At 35.5% G+C, this 18,339-nt stretch overlaps 1 protein-coding gene across 4 annotated transcripts in view; it reads right to left on the bottom strand.

Annotated features, from left to right (window-relative positions):
- The window catches only part of RSRC1 (arginine and serine rich coiled-coil 1), a 169,314-nt gene that overhangs the window by 68,825 nt on the left and 82,150 nt on the right, over positions 1–18,339 (bottom strand). For all 4 annotated transcript variants that reach the window (XM_062603456.1, XM_062603460.1, XM_062603458.1 and 1 more), the window contains one exon: positions 9,132–9,183. In XM_062603456.1, coding sequence (XP_062459440.1) covers positions 9,132–9,183 — 52 coding nt within the window. The remainder of the gene's footprint in view (positions 1–9,131; positions 9,184–18,339) is intronic.

The following is an 18,339-nucleotide window of genomic DNA, read 5'->3' as shown; positions in this document are numbered from 1 at the left end:
CATCTTTCTAAAATTCAGTCTTAAAATACCTGCAATTCTCATAAAACACACAATATAAAAATTATCTATCAAATTTATTACAGTATCCATTTTCTTTTTTGGGTTTTTGGAGTTTCTTTTTGTGTTTTTTTTTTTTTTTTTAATTTTGTTCTCATATCGCTCAGAGTTTCTTCAGAAGTGCTCTTTCTGCTGATGTCTTTAACTAAATTGGTTTTGGCACAAAAATCTGCTGAGTAGGAATCAGCAGTTGACCTAAAAACTAGGTTCACTAAATCTATAATTAGATGAGTTTCCTAAATTAGCTAATTTTCGAGAATAGGATAAAATCTTCCATCTTCAAATACGTACCTACGGCAGAAGGATATACTATGAAAACTTTTGAGAAATCACTCTAAGCTAAGGATGCGCATCTGTCACAGCAATACCGTCTGAACAGAACTGAGCAGATGAAAACAAAAATAATTAAGCATTTCACCAATCAAGAGTTACGAACTAATCTGTGGAGTATGGGGACAGGAATACAGATGGAAGAGTACATTTTCAGATCCTTATGGAAAGGATGAGCTCAGACAGCCCTTAAGTCCAGCTATGGGAAGCCGTACCTTTTACTCCACAATTCAATAAAGACAGAGCATTCAGTACATCAGATGGCAGCAGAGAGAAACTGGACTGCATATCCTATTTGAACAATTTGTTAGCTATTTCACAAGTGTAATTCCAGTTTATTTACCTGTGAAATAATCGAGGCAGGGAACAATAACGAACTCTACAGATTGGTGCCAACTCATGATTCACTAAAGATCAAAATTCCCATCAGTTCTGTAGACACTGAAAGAACCACCACCCTTCCTCTTCTTAGTGCAATACCTCTTCTATGAATTCTTCAGACCACAAACATTTTGTTAAGAAATAACAATAAAGCTTACTTATCAAAACAGAGACTGGGTCATTCCTCAAATTTTGCAAACTGTATTCTTTCATTAGTCTATATATCATGCAAATCATATTCCTGAAAATTAAATCTTCTATTCATGTCTAGACTCCTGGAATATAAGGAAAAAAAATCAAGAACATTTTTTCTACTCAAGAACACCTGTATCTGTTCTGATCTTGCTAGCACAATGCTTAAAAAACCTAGGATGAAGATGGGTAAAAAAGTCTGTGAATGGGGAAATCAAGTATGTAAAAATACTAACATGCACACAAAATTCTTGGGAAAAGATGCAGAATATTTGGATTCATTTTAGTGGATGAAAGCATAGTTTTATTTATAGCGATCCTGTAGGAGGTAAAATAATAAGATACTCAGAAGACTTTTGGATTGTCTTAAGCACCTGATGTTCCCTCTTCAAAATCTGTGTGCAACAGAAATCAAGGTGGTTCTCCGCCTGTGAGAAGCTGGATTTAAGCTGATGTTAAAAATTTCAAAACAATAATTTGTGAATATAAAAACAAAATCATAACAGGGTTTTTTTGTTGAACAGTGTCCAAAGGAATTCCATGGCATCAGCTATTTTAGGAACTCCAGGGAAAAAAAATATAAATATCATCACTGTAGATCAAGTTGTTGAAAACACATATTCATTGTGGAAGAATAAAAGTTCTTCTTTAAGTTTCTGCTTGATCTTCTGGCAGAAGAGTAGTTCTGAAGGCCTTCAGTTTCACTTTGGGGTTAATGGAGCGACAGACAGGCAGCAAAACAATTAATGAAATCCACAGATGAAGTTTCTTATGTTTAACTCCAAGAATGAACCAAAAGAAGTGAGGGGACTATTCAGACCTCCTACCAGAGCCTCTAATAGTTGCCTCTACGTGTTTGGAAACACAGACAAAATAGGACATTAAGCTGATGGACTTAATTCAGATTTGGCACACTGGGTAGTTAAAAAAACTTAACATAGCATGTTCAGTCTATCAGAGTAGTAGAGAGAAAACATGGCCCAGATCAGATACAGCTGGATAAAAGTAATACTCCGTTGTTACTCAGTCATTCAAGAGCAGCCATAAAAGTAGCAGTCCAAGAAACCTGATCATTATCTCTTTGCATCCTAATTGGTATGCATGAAAAGATCACCGTGTATGTTTTCACGTCAATTAGAAAGACTACAGATGGGAGGAATCCATCTCCTTCCATTTGTGCTTTGCAATCACAAATGCAAGGCACTACTGTTTCATGCATTTATTTCCTATATTAACAAACAACAAAATACCTCTCTGTTTAGTACATTTAACCAAACTGCTGGTCACTACTGCCAACCCAAATCTTCGTCTGCGCCAAACAGCACACCTGTGCCTGTGGCTGCCCATCCCAGTCAATCCTCAATGCTGTCTAACATGCGCAAATGTGCAAATAAAGAGATAGCTACCTCAGTATTTGAAGAAAACTACTATTGAGGGGGTACTGCAATAGCTATGCCTCGTGTATGTTTTCAGAACAAGTGTTTTATCTTTCCTCCACGCACCTTCTTCCTTTCCCTCTGAAGTTCTCAGTATCATTTTCTTTTTCTACATCACTTGCTCACATGAGGAACAGAGGCAAAACAGCAATACCAACTGCTCCTGACCAAGCCTCAGCTATAAAGCGAAGCAATAACACAGAGCAAGTACCGAAAAAAAAAAAGGCATTAAGGAAGGAAAAAAAAAAAAAAAGCCCATTTCCATTTCTTGGGGGTACAGCAGTTACTGCTTATACTTAAAGCCACAGCAGCAACAGATTGACAGTTTCTCCTCAGATTTATTTCTGAAAACATGAACAAATTTCTAGCCTCCCCAGGACAACCTTACAGAATGAGCTTCATGAATTCTAGCGTAAAACTTTTTCTTTTCATCTACTTCTTCTAGATTTTGTTTATAATGTCTTAACTCCCCTGTGCTCACATACCCATACCCACAAAACACCTTGAAAAACATTTTTAGTGCCTACATCCATGTTTGTCATAAAGAGAAAAGGTAATTCAATAAGACATCTTTGCTCACATAATTGAGTTTTTGTATATAAATGGAAATAAAATTATCCAAAGTATCAATACACTACTCAAAACAACTGTTTGAAATTGATAGAAATAAGAATTTTGCATTAAACTGAGCATACCCACATAGCAACTATTCATTTATTTTTCAACATTCAGTAACTTTTAAGACTGTTGTAAGTTTAAATTCTTAGAATTTTCTGGGGAAAGCATTATTTTAGAAGCTATTTTTAAATTTCCATGACTCAGGTAAAATATTTAATGTATTATTTCATGCTTTATGCATATATTCCAATACATTATCATTCTTCTAAAGCTGTTTGCATAATTAGAAATTCAAACTAAGTTTTTCAGTGGAAAGAACACAAATAGCAAAATCAAAAGAAAAATAATCGAACTAAATCCATAAACATTTTATAAATTTCGCATTTAAAAATGAGCACAAATAAAAGGAAATTTTTCATACTTGTTGCCATCTGCCTGCCTTACTACTTTGCATAGTTAGAAAATAAGAAAAATAGAGGCCATCCTATTTAACTAAACAGTTTTTATTAAAGTAAAAGAAAAGAAGAATCCATAAAGTAGCAAGTGATCCTATTAGTTCCACCAGACTAAAATCATACAGTCTACGTATGTGGTCCTTTCAGCCACATCTGTTATGAGCCATTTTGATACCAGAAAGTAGAGAATATTTGACTACTTATCAGGCACCAAGTGCAAATTAGGATTTTCTCCCCAATAACATGTATTATAATACACCTCAATTTTTACAACAGCTAAGGCCAAAGTACTTTTCATCTTCAATAATTTTCTCTTTAAGGAATATGTAAAATATAATAAGGTAGAAAATTAAAGGGAGCAATATGACAGTATAATTCCAATATAATGAGTTAAATATCCAATATCCAGAATAGCTGCCAAACAGATCTGATAAATGTGAAATGATTACAATTTGTATTCATAAATTTTTACCGCATATTGCTAACGTCATGTTAGTGTCTCAGTTCTGAAGTTTTCTTTAAATAAACTCTGTCAAGAATTCTTTGCACAAAACCGCTCTACTCTTGAATGCTCTTTCAGTGATAGATTGAAATGCAGATTCCAAAAATAGATCAGTCACTTATTTCAACTCTAGACCTTTGAAAATCCAGATCAATTGCTTTTTCTCATCATCTTTATATGGAGAGTAAGAAATATCTGCTTATCACCATAGGAAAACTTTCAGGCTCCTTTAGTAAAGGCAGCAATATTGATAATTTGAAACATCCACATGCTATTTCTCATATCACTGTATTCACATTTTTTGAATCTTTATCCATATTATAATTCTTACGCAAAAACATGGGTGCCATACAACAATTCACAGCTCAAATTAACCAGCTTTAAAGTTTTGACATTTTTGGTTAAGTTTACAGGTTTTAGCAAGGCAGGATTTGAAGCAGGGCAAACTTTTTCCTTAAAATAAGCAATATGAGCAAGCAAATGTTTAGCACAAAACCCCAGCTCAAATCTTCTGTGCTTCTCTGTCTCTCAGTAATGAAGTCTGGGAAAGAAATCACAGACACCCAAGTGGTTTGGCAACTGTAAGTGACAGAAGCTCAGCTAAATCCTCTGTTTACACTGGGGATTAGCCGGGTAGATTGTGCGCTGCAAACTGAGCTATCGATGGTCAAGGGAACCTGCTCCCTGTCAGCCCGTGGGGCAGCAGCACAAAGCCTGGTCCTGGTAGGAAGTGACCCATGAACGTATCCCTACGAAGGATTTATACAAAGCCAGTCTGCCTCATAGAAACTCCATATGACCATTAACCGGCCTGCAAGGCCTGCCAGGAGGCCTAATTACAGGTCTACAGAGCCCAATAACAAAAGCTGAAGAGCTTTAGCCTAGGGATGATCTGCTTTATACTGACTTGAGAGAGTCCATATAGAGTGACAAAAAGAAAGAGGTTTAGCTTTAAAATTCTCCCAAGAGACAAAGCATTGTAGCTAAGTCTGGAAGGCCCACATGCAACATACTTCAGATAGGCTTAAACATACCACCCTCTCAAAATTAACATTCAACTATTGCCTGCTTAACATCTGCTCAAACATGGCAAGTTGCTGTGATAATGTTAGAGGATGATAAAAAGGCTTTCTGATACTTCAATATTATGAAATGTAAGTAAGTAAAGTTGTGCAAACATAAATTTATAGCCAAGACCAACAATTTCTACTGAACGAAGGACAATTTTTATAAATCAAAACTCGTTTGCCTTATAAATTAAAGCAGAGTGCTTCGGTATCTGCAAGTATTGCACTGCTTAATGAGAACAAAGATTTTAACATTACACCAAAAAATAAAAATAAAAATAAAAATTAAGAAAGTGCATAGCAAAGTCAGCATGAATGATAAATGAAGGACTTGGAGACACAACTTGTTGACAGCACTGTATTACCTGAGCATAAAAGTGACCATCTTCTCCATCCTCCCCTCCCATAGGGGTGAATATTTCATATTTTACCAGCTCTCCCAGAAGACAACAGAAGCCACAATTCCCATTACCAAAACACACCAGGAACAAAATTCCAATTAAAAAGAGTATGGTTTACTCTTTGCTATATTCTGTCTTTCAGAGAGATCAGTTATGTCCTAATTTAATCTTTAAGATTCTAAAAGCAGATTTCTACAAGATACTAATTATCTTTTAATTCCTGCTGAAGCTGATCAGTTGGCCACTGGACCTACCTTCCCTGGTAATGAAGAAAGCAGTGAAGAGCAAAGGGAACACTGTAATGTATAATTAACTTTTTTAAAACTATGGCCATTGTACTAGGACAGGACTTGAAAAGGCTAACACACTGAAAGCACTTTCAAACCTATATTCTGTAAATTGATAACATTATTAGTGTATTTCAATACACCACTTTCTCTCGCTTATAAAGCCACAGGGATAAAGCCACAATTTCCATGTCAATAGGTTGATGTGGGGAAAAAAAAAAAAAAATATACACACAAACATCTTTAGATTAAATGTTAGGAAAATTTTCTTTACTGAAAGGGCTGTCAAGCATTGGAACTGGCTGCCCAGGGAAGTGCTAGAGTCATCACCGCTGGAGGTGTTTTAAATACCTGTAGATATGGCACTTGGGGCCATGATTTAGTGATGGACTTGGCAGTGCCAGGACCTGGTAATCTTAAGTGTCTTTTCCAACCTAAGTGATTCTATGACCTTCAGACTGAGAAGACAGCTAACACGTAAATAGTTCACTGAAACAGTAGAAGAAGAATATTGCAAAACAAGGACTATCTAAACCTTTTTTGTACCTAAACACTTTTGGAAATCAGACTCCTTATAAAGTGCCTCTTGTAGCTCATCCCATTGCCTGTGGTACTTGGCATGAAAGCCAGGTTAAGTGTTTTACTAGCTAAACCACATGAACAGAGTGCAACCAGCTTTTGGACTGACATTTCCTATGCTTGAAGAAACGTTGGGAACTCCTACTTCTAAATTTTGACAAAATATCCTCAGACATTCCACTCTCTGATAAAGCAACAGCCCAAATGCCTTCTCTTAAAAAATATGTATACTGCATACAAATACGTATTTGTTACTGTGCTCAATTTGAAGAAAACACCTGAACTTAAGCCCACACATCAAATTCTATGTAAGTATCAGGTACTCAGAGAAGTTGCAAATTAAACAAGTACAAATACTAACAACTTGCTCCTGAACAATTTTGAGCCATTGTAGAAGGTAAGATTGTTTTGTTTGGCCAAACCATAGAGGAGTGCAGAGATATTAACAACCATTAAAATGTAGACGGTATATTTTGAATAAAGTACATCTTTTTTCCCCACTTGGGAATTGCTCCAATCCCACAGTAATGTCAGACATGCTATAAATTAATTCACAAGTTTGGGATGAATCCTGTATCAGCACTGCATAGGCAAAAAGCTTTGTTCATTATTACTAAAGATTTAAATTTACATTATAATCTATTAAATCCTACAACATCATGCTACAACAGCAGCAACATAATTGACATAAACCTGTTGATCATGAACTCCTTGAAAAGCTGCTCAGTCACGGTCTAAGGCAGTTTTTTTGTTTTTTTTTCTTAAAGATGAAAAAGTACTGATTTTGCAATGAGTAAACACACAAAAATATATTGAAACAACATTATTAACATTTACAACACTCCTTTCACATCAATTTAATAAAAATTCAATTTAATTGATGAATATAGGATGGGTCAAGAAGGAGGGGGAATGATCTCAAATGCCTGAGATTACCAAGATTGGTATAAAGCCCGGAAATAACTTTTTTCTGTTTCTCTGTAAGAGAAACAAAGAGATTAACTCTCTTGAGTTATTTATAAACAGCTTCCAGCTTCAATCTAAGTTTCAGACTTCAATTGTGAATATTTCAAATTAACAATGTCATAGACCTTTTATATGTTTTCAGAAATTGTGGGGACCCAGGTCATGATGATATACAACCCACAGATATCTTTTATACATTTCTCAGGTGTTAAATTAAAAAATAAGGTGTGATAGATGTGAGTAGTATATAAGAATTGTGCTTTTTTGGTCAGTACTGTCACATCTGTTTTATAATTATATGCTTCAAAGATTTATTAAAAGTTATGGAGAAGAACAAATGCATCTGAAGCTACACAATACAAAAGGCTAGATGCATTAAGAAAAAACAAAACCAAACCCAAAGCAAAACAAACAACAACAAAATGTGAGAAGATCGGTATTCCTTAAAACAGAAGGTTTCCATAAGAGAAAGAAATTAAAAAAAGGTACTTATTGGAAGTTGCTGTTTCTAAGTTAAAAGTGTATATATATGAGAGAGATGAAAGCTGAACTAAAGACAAAAACGTTTTTATAACAATGCATATGAAATACTGAAAGCTTTCCTTTTTTGCATGACAAACTGACGAAGTTCTAATGGAAAAAGAAAGAAAAAAAAGAAAAAAGATATAGAAATTAATTAGGATCACAAAGCTCACCACAGACTACCACTTCAGAGCTAAATCATTATTTTAACATTTTGAAGACAAATGCAAGTATCTAAAGAACTTCCAGCAATGTTATATAAAAGGATCATTATGATTTTTTTTTTTTTTTATAATTACCACAGCCCTACTACAGTGTAAGATTCTTGAGTAAAGTTTTCACAGCCACACTGTAAGTGCATCAATCCACATGCAGCTCATGTAAATAACCATTTGGAGACTGGGTGAAGAGAGGACAAAAGCCTCTGCATCAAAGCCACTGAAGAGCAGGCATCCTGATACAGCATACCACCACAAAGGCACGCAACCTAAGGTGGCAAAGAGCAAAATGGACCTTGGCCTAAGTTACACCATAGCTCAAATCCACAGCAATTTCCACAGGGGAAAAATGAAGCAGTGCATGTCAAAGCTGCACACTGAACACTATTATATTAGTAAAAATAAACCAAACAAGCGGAACGTCTCTCCATTTGGGAGCAACCATGTCTCTGATCAGTAACATGGACTTCAACATAACATTTGCAAAAAAAGGCAGAATTAAAGGAATGATCTTCTCATCTTTGGTACGATAGGACAGTTACTTTAAAGTTTTAGATCTTCCATCAAACTACAGGATTTCTCCAATTTTTCTTTAAATTAGTTAAATTAATGAAAAATTCAAAATAGTTACCAAGATATGCATCTTGCCTTCCTTCTTACTAGTCCTGGACAACATAAGAATGCTTCTCTCCATGGAGAATTAATATGTAGACTAGCCTCTTAGTCTCAGCCTTTTGGAAAACTTACTACATGTTTCAGCTACTTCAAATAAATAAATACAAATATACACATGTACTAATTCAGTTCAGTGCTAAAAAATAAAACAAATTTTTGAGAGCACAGAATAAGTCTCAGTAGCAGCAGCAGCAAGAGGAGAAACACATGAAATCTGAGTGCTGGTTCTGAACAGCGAACAAAAAATACTTATTTTTATCTCCTTAAAAGGATTTACTAAATGCCAATGGTGATGCACACCAGTTTCCTCTTAACTAGAAATTGAAGTGAGCTATGGAGAAAGGGACTTGGCATTTGCCAAACAGAAAAGGACAAAATTACTCTCTGGTATTACAAAAGTTAAACACATTTTGAATATAATTTTACTTATAATAGCCACACTTACCAGCTGCCTCAAGAACCAGCTGTAATCTAGCTTTGGCCTGTTCAGCAGGAGTCTGAAAAGAGAGGATTTATAAAATCTTCATAACTGTTTGTACGTTCAACATGCAAGACCACACACTACCGACTACAGTCCTGCCATTGGCAATAGGAAGCTCTCACCACTGCAAGTGACACTGTGCTTACACACCATCCAAAGCAACTTCCAGACTGAAATGAGTACTCGTATATTTAAGTTAGAAACTCTCAGGTAAATTTTCGGAATTGACAAGAAAGACCATCCCCATGAGGCAGCTCTGTAGCAGCCTGACCAACCTGAGCACCTGCAACCGTGGCCAGGCTGAAGCCCACCTCTGGCTCCTTTCCCAGTCCTCCAACAGCAAATCTTCCCCAGCACCTTGGTGACCCCGTTACACAAAAATACATAAGCATTCTCAGAACCAGCTTTTAATATGATTACTATGGTAAGTTTTTCACACTTCTGTTATCTGTTTTGACTTTTTCCTCTCCTTAAGGTATTTCTTCACATCTGTTGGGTTGAGGAACATATTGTTGGCTGTGTACCCACTATGCTAATTATTCCAAGTGATGTTTTACTGTGTCCAATGTGCTTGCCACCCCTCTAATTTTGAAGCCACTCAAACGTTTTCACAGTTAAATTTATACACAAACAACATTTGTCACGGAGTTCAGAAGTTGATTATTTCTGTAAGCATCTGAAAAGTTTGGGAGGTTTCTGCTCTGCACTAAAAACAAAACCTGATGGAAATGTCTGGTGTCATTGCTCAGCTTTGAGAACTCTTCTAGGCAGGTACCGCTACTAGAACTTTTTTGGTTTTTTTTGTAACCAATCTAAGTTTACAACCTTCCAGGTTCACCCCATTAGTCATAGAAATACTAATCAAGGTAATTAGGCAAAGCTCTTCATTAAGAATGTCCCATCTCATAATGCTCTGTAGGGGAAGAGAGTGAACTTGTCTCAAAATCTCTTTCAACCAATGATATATCAGATTGCATTCTGCTCAAACAGATTTTTACAGTAGGATTGATGTCATATTACTACAAATTACAAGCTCTAAAAAACAGCCACCTTCTACTGATTCATAAACCCCCCACAATCTGCTTTTAGGAGCTTATTTACTTTTAGCTTATTTACTAATAATTTGTTTTACATTATATCTATTAAGATCGGCTAACAAAATTGTTCTGGTGACACAGAACAATTCTATTTCTACCACAAGAATTTACAGACTGCTCCTTTCATTTGCATGCAATCTGAAAGATTTTACATTATCTGCAGATTGAGAAAGGAAGATCCACATTTTAGTTGTAGAGGTCTAATATTTTTAGTTTTGAATTTTGCTAGCTGTTTGCACAAACCCCAAATTGTTGGGAAAAATTTATTATTATAACTACTATTCCAATGCTACCATTAGAGTTGACCACTAATCTTGGGGGCAGCAAGAAAAGTTTTGACATTTATTGTAAAAGTATCTTCACATTTCTTCCTTCCGCAGTGAATTAATTACTACAACATGTTTTGGCTTATTAAATATGTCACTAGAGGAGAGAAAGGAGAGGAAGAAAAAGGTCTGCTTTCCATCCAGATAAAACCTGCCCAACTTACTAAGTTACAGAAAAGTTGTACTTGGGTTTGTGGGTTTTCCATTCCCACTTTAGATTTAAAAAAAAACAAACAAACAAAAATAAGAAACAAAAAAAACAAACAAGACAAAAAAAAAATCCAGAACAAAACACCAAGGTTACTTCAGCATGGCAAGATACTGCAGTAGAACTTAGAGAAGGAAAAGTGTTTTATGTAAAATACCATGGGCACTTAGGTCTTCATCCGAACAGTCCAAGTCTTTGAACAACCCCATCCATCAGGAGGGTTCTGGAATCCAGTAGTGCCTACAATACATTAAATCCATCTCCTACATTCGTTTTGCCCATTTTGTAATGAAGTATTTGATTAACTTAACTGATCCACCACCCCACCAGGAAAAGTATGGCCTTGTTTGAGCTACAGTGCATCCCCACAGCCTGAGCAGTTTGCATGAACATCCTCCCAGGCTGCAACTCTCCTACAGGCTGCCCAATAGAGGCAGCACCATGAGCTGATGCACTTCTAATGCAGCTTTTTTCTGTTAAGACTCAAGTGTGTCTCAAATGCTAAGGGACTGGTTGAGAGATACAATATTCTATTCTTATAACATTTATCTAGTTAGACAAGTAACAAAAATACCTGGATCTCTCAAAGAAAAGGATCTCTCTTCTTTTTGGCCATGGAACAGTCTGTTTAGCACTAAATACTAGAGAAAGTGATGCTTCACTTACAGTTATCACCATATTCAAAGCCCACAGTGGCAACATCCAGGATCACCACACCAACAATAATTCCCTGAAAGAGCAAGTATTAAACTAGACTCCAGATGGAGGAGAAGAGAATGCAGTGAGCAGCAGGACAAATGATGCCTCTCAGCCCTAAGCATGAAACTCCACCAGTACCAACATAATTGAGCCCCCTACTCTGAAATGCTCCAAACAGCTCAAAATGTCTTTTCCCACTCCTCTCATGTAGGTATGAATATGTCTTGTTGGTGTAAAGTAGGCTAGAATAAAATTCTTCTTTTACTTAGCAATATCCCATTGGAAATTGCACATGCAGTTGCTTTGCAGGCATCTTCCCCTTTGCCCTGACTGCAGCCCTAGTACTAACTGATAATTGCTTCATGGACATTCGTATACCCACAGGAGAACTCAGTGCAGATGCCTTTCTGCTATCAATCAATATGCCCTAAACAATGAATGGATTAAGGGTTCTTTAATAAAGGTGACTAGCTTGGCTCCAGAAAGCATTTGTCCGACTGATGGAGGAGGCCAATGCTCTGAGAAAATACACAAAGATGAATTTGCCTGAAAAATCACAATTAGACCCTCAAACAAGCTGTTAGCGATGTGTGAGAAAGACCAGCTGCTGAAGGTTAGTATTGATTTAAAAGACCATTATGTGACAAAATTCAGAAAGACCATTGGGAAACTTAAATACAATAAAATGATTGGTCATGTTGAGCACAGGTTGCAAAATAAACTCTCAGACTTTCCTTATGGTTTTAAGTATAAGACAGGAGCAACAGAATTCAAAACAGTGTAAAAAAAAATAAACAGTACCAAGTACTTATAGTACCAGTTGATGAAGCTGACCACAAACTGTAAAAGCAAGAAAAGAATTTTCCACATAGCAAAATAACACAAGGCATGTCAAGCACCCCTAACAATGACTGTAACATCCCATTATCAAAAAGTGTTTGGTAACACACTGGAATTATGCTTTAGAAAACTATGGTATTTTATAGGATACCATGAAATAGAAATATCCATGTGATTAATAATTGTTATTAATATCTCTAGCAAAAAATTTGCTATATGTATTCACCTTTTAAAGCAAGCTTTTTTAGGAATATGTGGCATATCCTTCTTAACTCCTATTTTTTTGCAATATATCAGTGCATTACATCGCTACTGCTTTCATAAATACTACACTTTTTAATAAAACTGCACTAAAAACAGTGTCTCATAACTTTAAATTTGATGATTATTGTGTAAAAAAAACAACAAAACAATCACACACAAGTTGCTTGCCACTAGTAGCTCCAGGGTGCAAGTGATGTGCTTGGTGGGCAGCTTCAAACATGTTAATGACACTGAGTTTAACTGAATTTCAGGACTTCTCTCTCTCATAACATCAATATCAAAGCCTAACAAACCTTAGTGTGATGGCAACCTTTCTTTTTTGGGGGGGGGGGGATGTTGTTTGTTTTTTTACGCAAATATTTTACCTTTGCATTTGAGAAAGACAAAAATAGCAGTCCTTAAGCCCTCTACATCTCTACCAACAGAGATAAGCGACAATCCCTAAGTGCCACGCTTCCAGCAGCAAACACGATCAACATTCCTTAACTGTCTTAGATACACAGGCTGCTTGAAATTATAATTCAACGTTCTACTTGCAGAAAGGTCGCAGGATATCAAATTTGTTTAACACAAATAGCGAAGTTGGCAATTTAAAAGGATTTTCCACTTACTGATAATACAATGTCAGAAATTTTGGTTTTAACATTTAAAAATCCCATGAAAGTATAGATCTCTTAACTTTGCAAGCCAGTATGTTTACACCAGTTGAAATGTTTTAATGTTACTTCTCCCCCTGCCTCTGAAGGAAAGGTTTGTGTTCAGGTTTCTTCCTGAAGACTACTCAGACTTTCATGGCCAAAAGCCACTATAACAGTGGCAACACAGTATGCTCCTGCTCACATTCTGGGGATGATATCAGCACACCCCCATATCGCAACTGAAAATAGAATGTGAATTGTAGCTGTGTCAAATATCGATCTCCTCAGGACAATGTCATTTCCCCAGGTTCAAATTTCTCTTGATGCATATGTACTCAGGAAAATTCCAGTTTAAAAACACAAAATCAAAACAATACCCAAAGGACTCTGAAAATAAACACTAATTAAGTAACCCTATTGAACACAAATCCATCCTCCCATTTTAACTCCAGCCTATTGCCCCCATAATTTATCTAACCTTTCCCAAGCTGATGAGCTCAAAAAAAGGTTAAGAAAAAGTATAATAAGAAAAAGAAATAACAAAATGTAAGTTTCCTATTTGTCTGAAGAGACAGCTATCCAGAACTATCTGGGAATACTTCCAAAGTGGCTCAGAAACCTAAAGCAAATGTTTGCAATGAATTCCAGAAAAAGAAAATTTGGCAAGGCTGAGACTATATGAGAAATTCCCCTGTGTTACTGTGACCACAAATCATCTAGAGGCTTTATCAAATGATTTTGTTTGCACAACCTTGTCAGGACTGCTTCTCATTCAAAACCAGAAGAATTGTATAGAGAAAAAAATTAAAACAATACTGAAGCTACTCAACTCTTCCTGCAATTCACGAAATGCCTGGAAATGCATCCTGTTTCAGACTTCAGATTGCAGGTGGTAGACAGCAGCCACGTGAGGCTGACAGGGCAATAGGGAACTGCCAGAGGGAGCGCTTTGGGTGGAACTTCTGGGACTTGGTGGCCTGAAGTGGTAAAAGTAGAGTGGAGCTCAGAGAAACTAAGCATAAGATGAAGTTGCAGTTAGCTAGGATGAAGACAACAGCTCTGTTGTTAAACCGATGGAGTTCACATGGATTAAGGAGGAGCTCTATTCAAAGCAAAAAGAAAAGTGATCACATTAATATACTGTCTAAATAGTGTCTTCACTAAAAGTACAACCACATCTCATGAGTCTGTTCAACCTCCTCACACAGTAGCTTGGAAAGACAAGCTGGTGTTTTCCTTGAAGGGCCAAAAGCTTGTAATTAAAAAGTCCTGCATAAGAAAAGAAGTAATAAAAGCACAAAATAACAAGAAAAAAAAACTACAACCAGACAAAACAATAACCAAATAAATTCTATCCCAACTGAAAACAGGACACAACTTCTCACAGGTATTAGTAACTGCTACCTGTTCCGTATTAAAATGGAGACTGGTCTTACAGTTGCAGCAGGGATCTGGAAAAGACACTTGAGTGATGGAATTCCATAGAACTTACAGGTAAATACAGTATTTAGGGGCATGGGAGATTGGAAGACAGACCGGCTTAACCAGATCAAGCGATAATAGCAGTACAGAATGGGATAAAACATAATGCTGATAAATACAGACAAAAGCACACTGAGAGCAACTTCTCATATATCCTCCTGCATTTTCAAAGAACAGTATCAATTCAGGAAAAAAAAGTTTCACATCATTGTGGACAGCTAAAAAGAGACCTCAATGTATATCAGTAATGAGAAAAGACAGAAATTACAAAAATTAAACAAAGGGGATAGATATGTAATTTCATTTTAATATATTCTGTAAGTTGGTGGCCTGCCTTCACTTTACATCCCAATTCTAGCAAATCTATCTCAACAGGAAAAGAGCAAAAAAAGAACCTGAACCCTGCTACCTTTTAAATGGAGTTTGGTCAAATTATGGAAAAGGTTATGTGACATGTTTGCATAGCATAGGTATTGTTGGATTTCTTTTCAGCCATTTATTCCTCATTAGACAATTAAAAAAAAAATAATAAAATCACCAAACTAAAATCAGAAAATAAAGAATTTACTTGTATTAGAGAACACCTCAAAGGAGCATACAATATAAAAATACAAAATAAAAACAAAGGAGATTAAGAACTTCTATTAATAGTCTTTTTCTTACAAGAGTCAGAGCAAACAAAGAATTTGAGTGGCAAATTTAAAACTGACATAGGAAATTTTTTTTCCACATTAAACACACACACAAAAAAATCTTAGAGAAGAATTAATAATATGAATAGCATAGAAACATAGTAAGCGTATCTGGCACTATTTGAATTAAACCTCTATATTTTCAGACATAAATCAGCTTATATGATTTGATGTTAAAATGATATTTATGAGTCCATGTTTCTTCTTTGATAGAATCAATCAGTAATACACTCGGATACAGGCCATGGTAGGGCCAGTGTCCTGACTGAATACAGATCTACCTGTTCCAAGAAACGTAAATGTTTGAGAAAATGTGGAAATGTATAAATTGGGAAAATGAACCCAGTAAGAGATGGTATATGGTAGTGACTCTGTTAACTTTAAAAACAAGTGAGGTTTTTCCCAGTTTGCTCCCTGCCCAGAATTACCTATTATATACCTTAGAGAAATGAGAATTGCTTTTTTTACTGCTACCCAGCTGGTACACTTGTTGTATGAAAGTGGTCAGCAGCTAAAAAATGCAGCACACAAAAAATCAAATTATATTGATATAGCAGTTTTACATTATTACTCCTATGGAGTATGAAATTGGGGGAAAAAGAAGAAAAAAATATCTGAGGAATTGTCAGGCTGTTTACAGTCTATGAACCCAGTAGCAATCACAGATACTAATAAGCAGGTTTTTTTTTTAATTGCAAAATCACAGGTATTTTCTTCCATTAGATAAATAGCCTGAACAGGAACAGAAAAATAATTCAAGCTCAACAAACAGTCCATGCTCCGTTTCCTACGAATTCTATACTTTTTATAGACCTCCCATCAACACATACTAGTTACAGTTTAATGCAAATTACTACACTGTCCCATTACAGCACTGAAATCAAATGATGCAACTCAAAAGTTTGATCTTAAATGTCATTATCAAAGCACGATAGCTATGAATTATGAGTGGGAAAAAATCATGTAAAGAATGGAATAATAGCGATATCTGTCTATCAAACACACAGATGCTTTTGACACACACACAAAGAAATTGGCATCAGCAACACACTAACTAGGAAAGGGCAATTACTATAAAAATAAAAAATAAAAAATTGAAAAGGAGCCAGAAAAGCCATTTTTTCCCTTTAATGTATGTAAAAGATACAGAAAGAATATGACTCATGATGAAGTGAAAGGTACAGCTTAACTAGCAACACACACACCAGACTGCGGCAATAATCAAGAACTATCTGTTAATGGAAGAAGGTGTTCTCAGCCATAGCCAGGAAAAGATTGCCATACCTTGGCAGAAAGGTCTGGAAAACTTTTCCAAACTGTACAAAGACCCCCATTCAGTCCTGCTCCTCCAAGATTTATCAAAATTGGGCAAGAAAGATAACAAAATAGAATGATATGGCCCAATTATTAACATTCAGAGTCCAGAGAGGAAAGACAAAAAAGTTGGCATAACTATAAAGTCATAGCTACAAAGCTGCTAAACAACTTAATGGAATGCTAGAATTTTTTTGTTAAAATACAAAAAAGTATTTTGAATACATGCTTTTTCATCTAACTGAATTTTCATACAAAATTGAGATCAAAGGGGAAAACACATTATATTGTCCCTAAACATTTTGACATGTGCCATATCTCAAAAGCATAGGATTCCAAAAATCTTTTCCTTCTCTCATCAGGACATAAATGGTCATTAAAGCATTTGGATTTGCTAACTTAAATTACAGATTCTTACACAGACTGCACTTAACCAGGCTTTTCTTCTGAGACACATATGGGTTTCCTTAGCTCCTGGGTGCTCAGGAAAAACTGCATCTTACTTTAGACTGTTACCAAATCAAAATCTGAGAAATACGTTGACAATGGCTCACTGGAACAAAATCAAAGGCAGAAGGCAATGTCTGTGGCAAATAGCCACGTACAGCTCAAACATATGCCAGTGATTTTCACTCAGCATTCAAATCATTTTGCACACTGCTTTAGCAAGGGCTTCTTTAAAAGGACTGTAAAATGTAACCTATTAATTTCAGTGAAAATTACTGAGAAAAAGCAAGGAAAAAATGGCCTTCATACTGGAAATAGACAGAGAAAATGGATTAACTAGCCACCGCAAATATATATATAGAGAGCTGTAAATAAGATTTAAAAAAAAAAAAAAATCAGCCAATCCAGGTCTTTTAAAAAGGAAAAATTACTGAAAATGTTAAACTCACAGCCATAAACTCTTAATGACAAGTTTCTCTTGATACTAAAGTATACAAAATTACCATCCACCCATTCATTTACTAGCAGCCCAGAATATCATCTGTTATATTTATATCTACAGTAACAACCACAAGAAATTCCAATGTGTTGATAAACACTTGACAGAATAGAGACTTTTGTGTGAACATCTTCATCTGGTCATTATAATACAAATTTATGCGTTTCATAATGTATATACTCTTTGAAAATTATCTGTATTTCAAACCTTTGAGCTGAGTTTGAACTGACAAAGAGTATCCTTTCAAGTATTATAGGGGAAGTGCTAATCCAAAATGAAAGGTAGCAAAGATGGCAATGATCTCCACTGCTCAAAAAAAAATAAGGTTGTTAATATTTAGCTTCTAAATATGGATTTCCATTTATCTTTTATCACTTTATCATTTATATTTTGTATTTCTGGTACGTTATGTTACAAAAAAGTAGTGTCTGCATATATAAAAATAGTATCAGATAAATCCAGGTTCTGAAAACAAATTTTTTAATTAACACATTGTAAGTTACTTGTAAGACATCTATAGCTAAAGTTGGACTGACTACAAAAAAACAGAGCACATAACATCAGGCAACACAAGTTAACTATAAGCAGTAGGAGTCTATACCTAAATTACGGCTGGGTTTTCTCTCAGAGAGAGAGATATAAAAATACCTCACAAAAAAAAAAGGG

Source organism: Pezoporus occidentalis, unplaced genomic scaffold (genome assembly GCF_034315485.1).
Source record: "Pezoporus occidentalis ecotype Australia unplaced genomic scaffold, CSIRO_AGI_Poc_V1 ctg8, whole genome shotgun sequence".
NCBI lineage: Eukaryota > Metazoa > Chordata > Aves > Psittaciformes > Psittacidae > Pezoporus > Pezoporus occidentalis.
The sequence above is the reverse complement of the archived record's forward strand: the minus strand, read 5'-3'. Positions and strand labels throughout refer to the sequence as shown.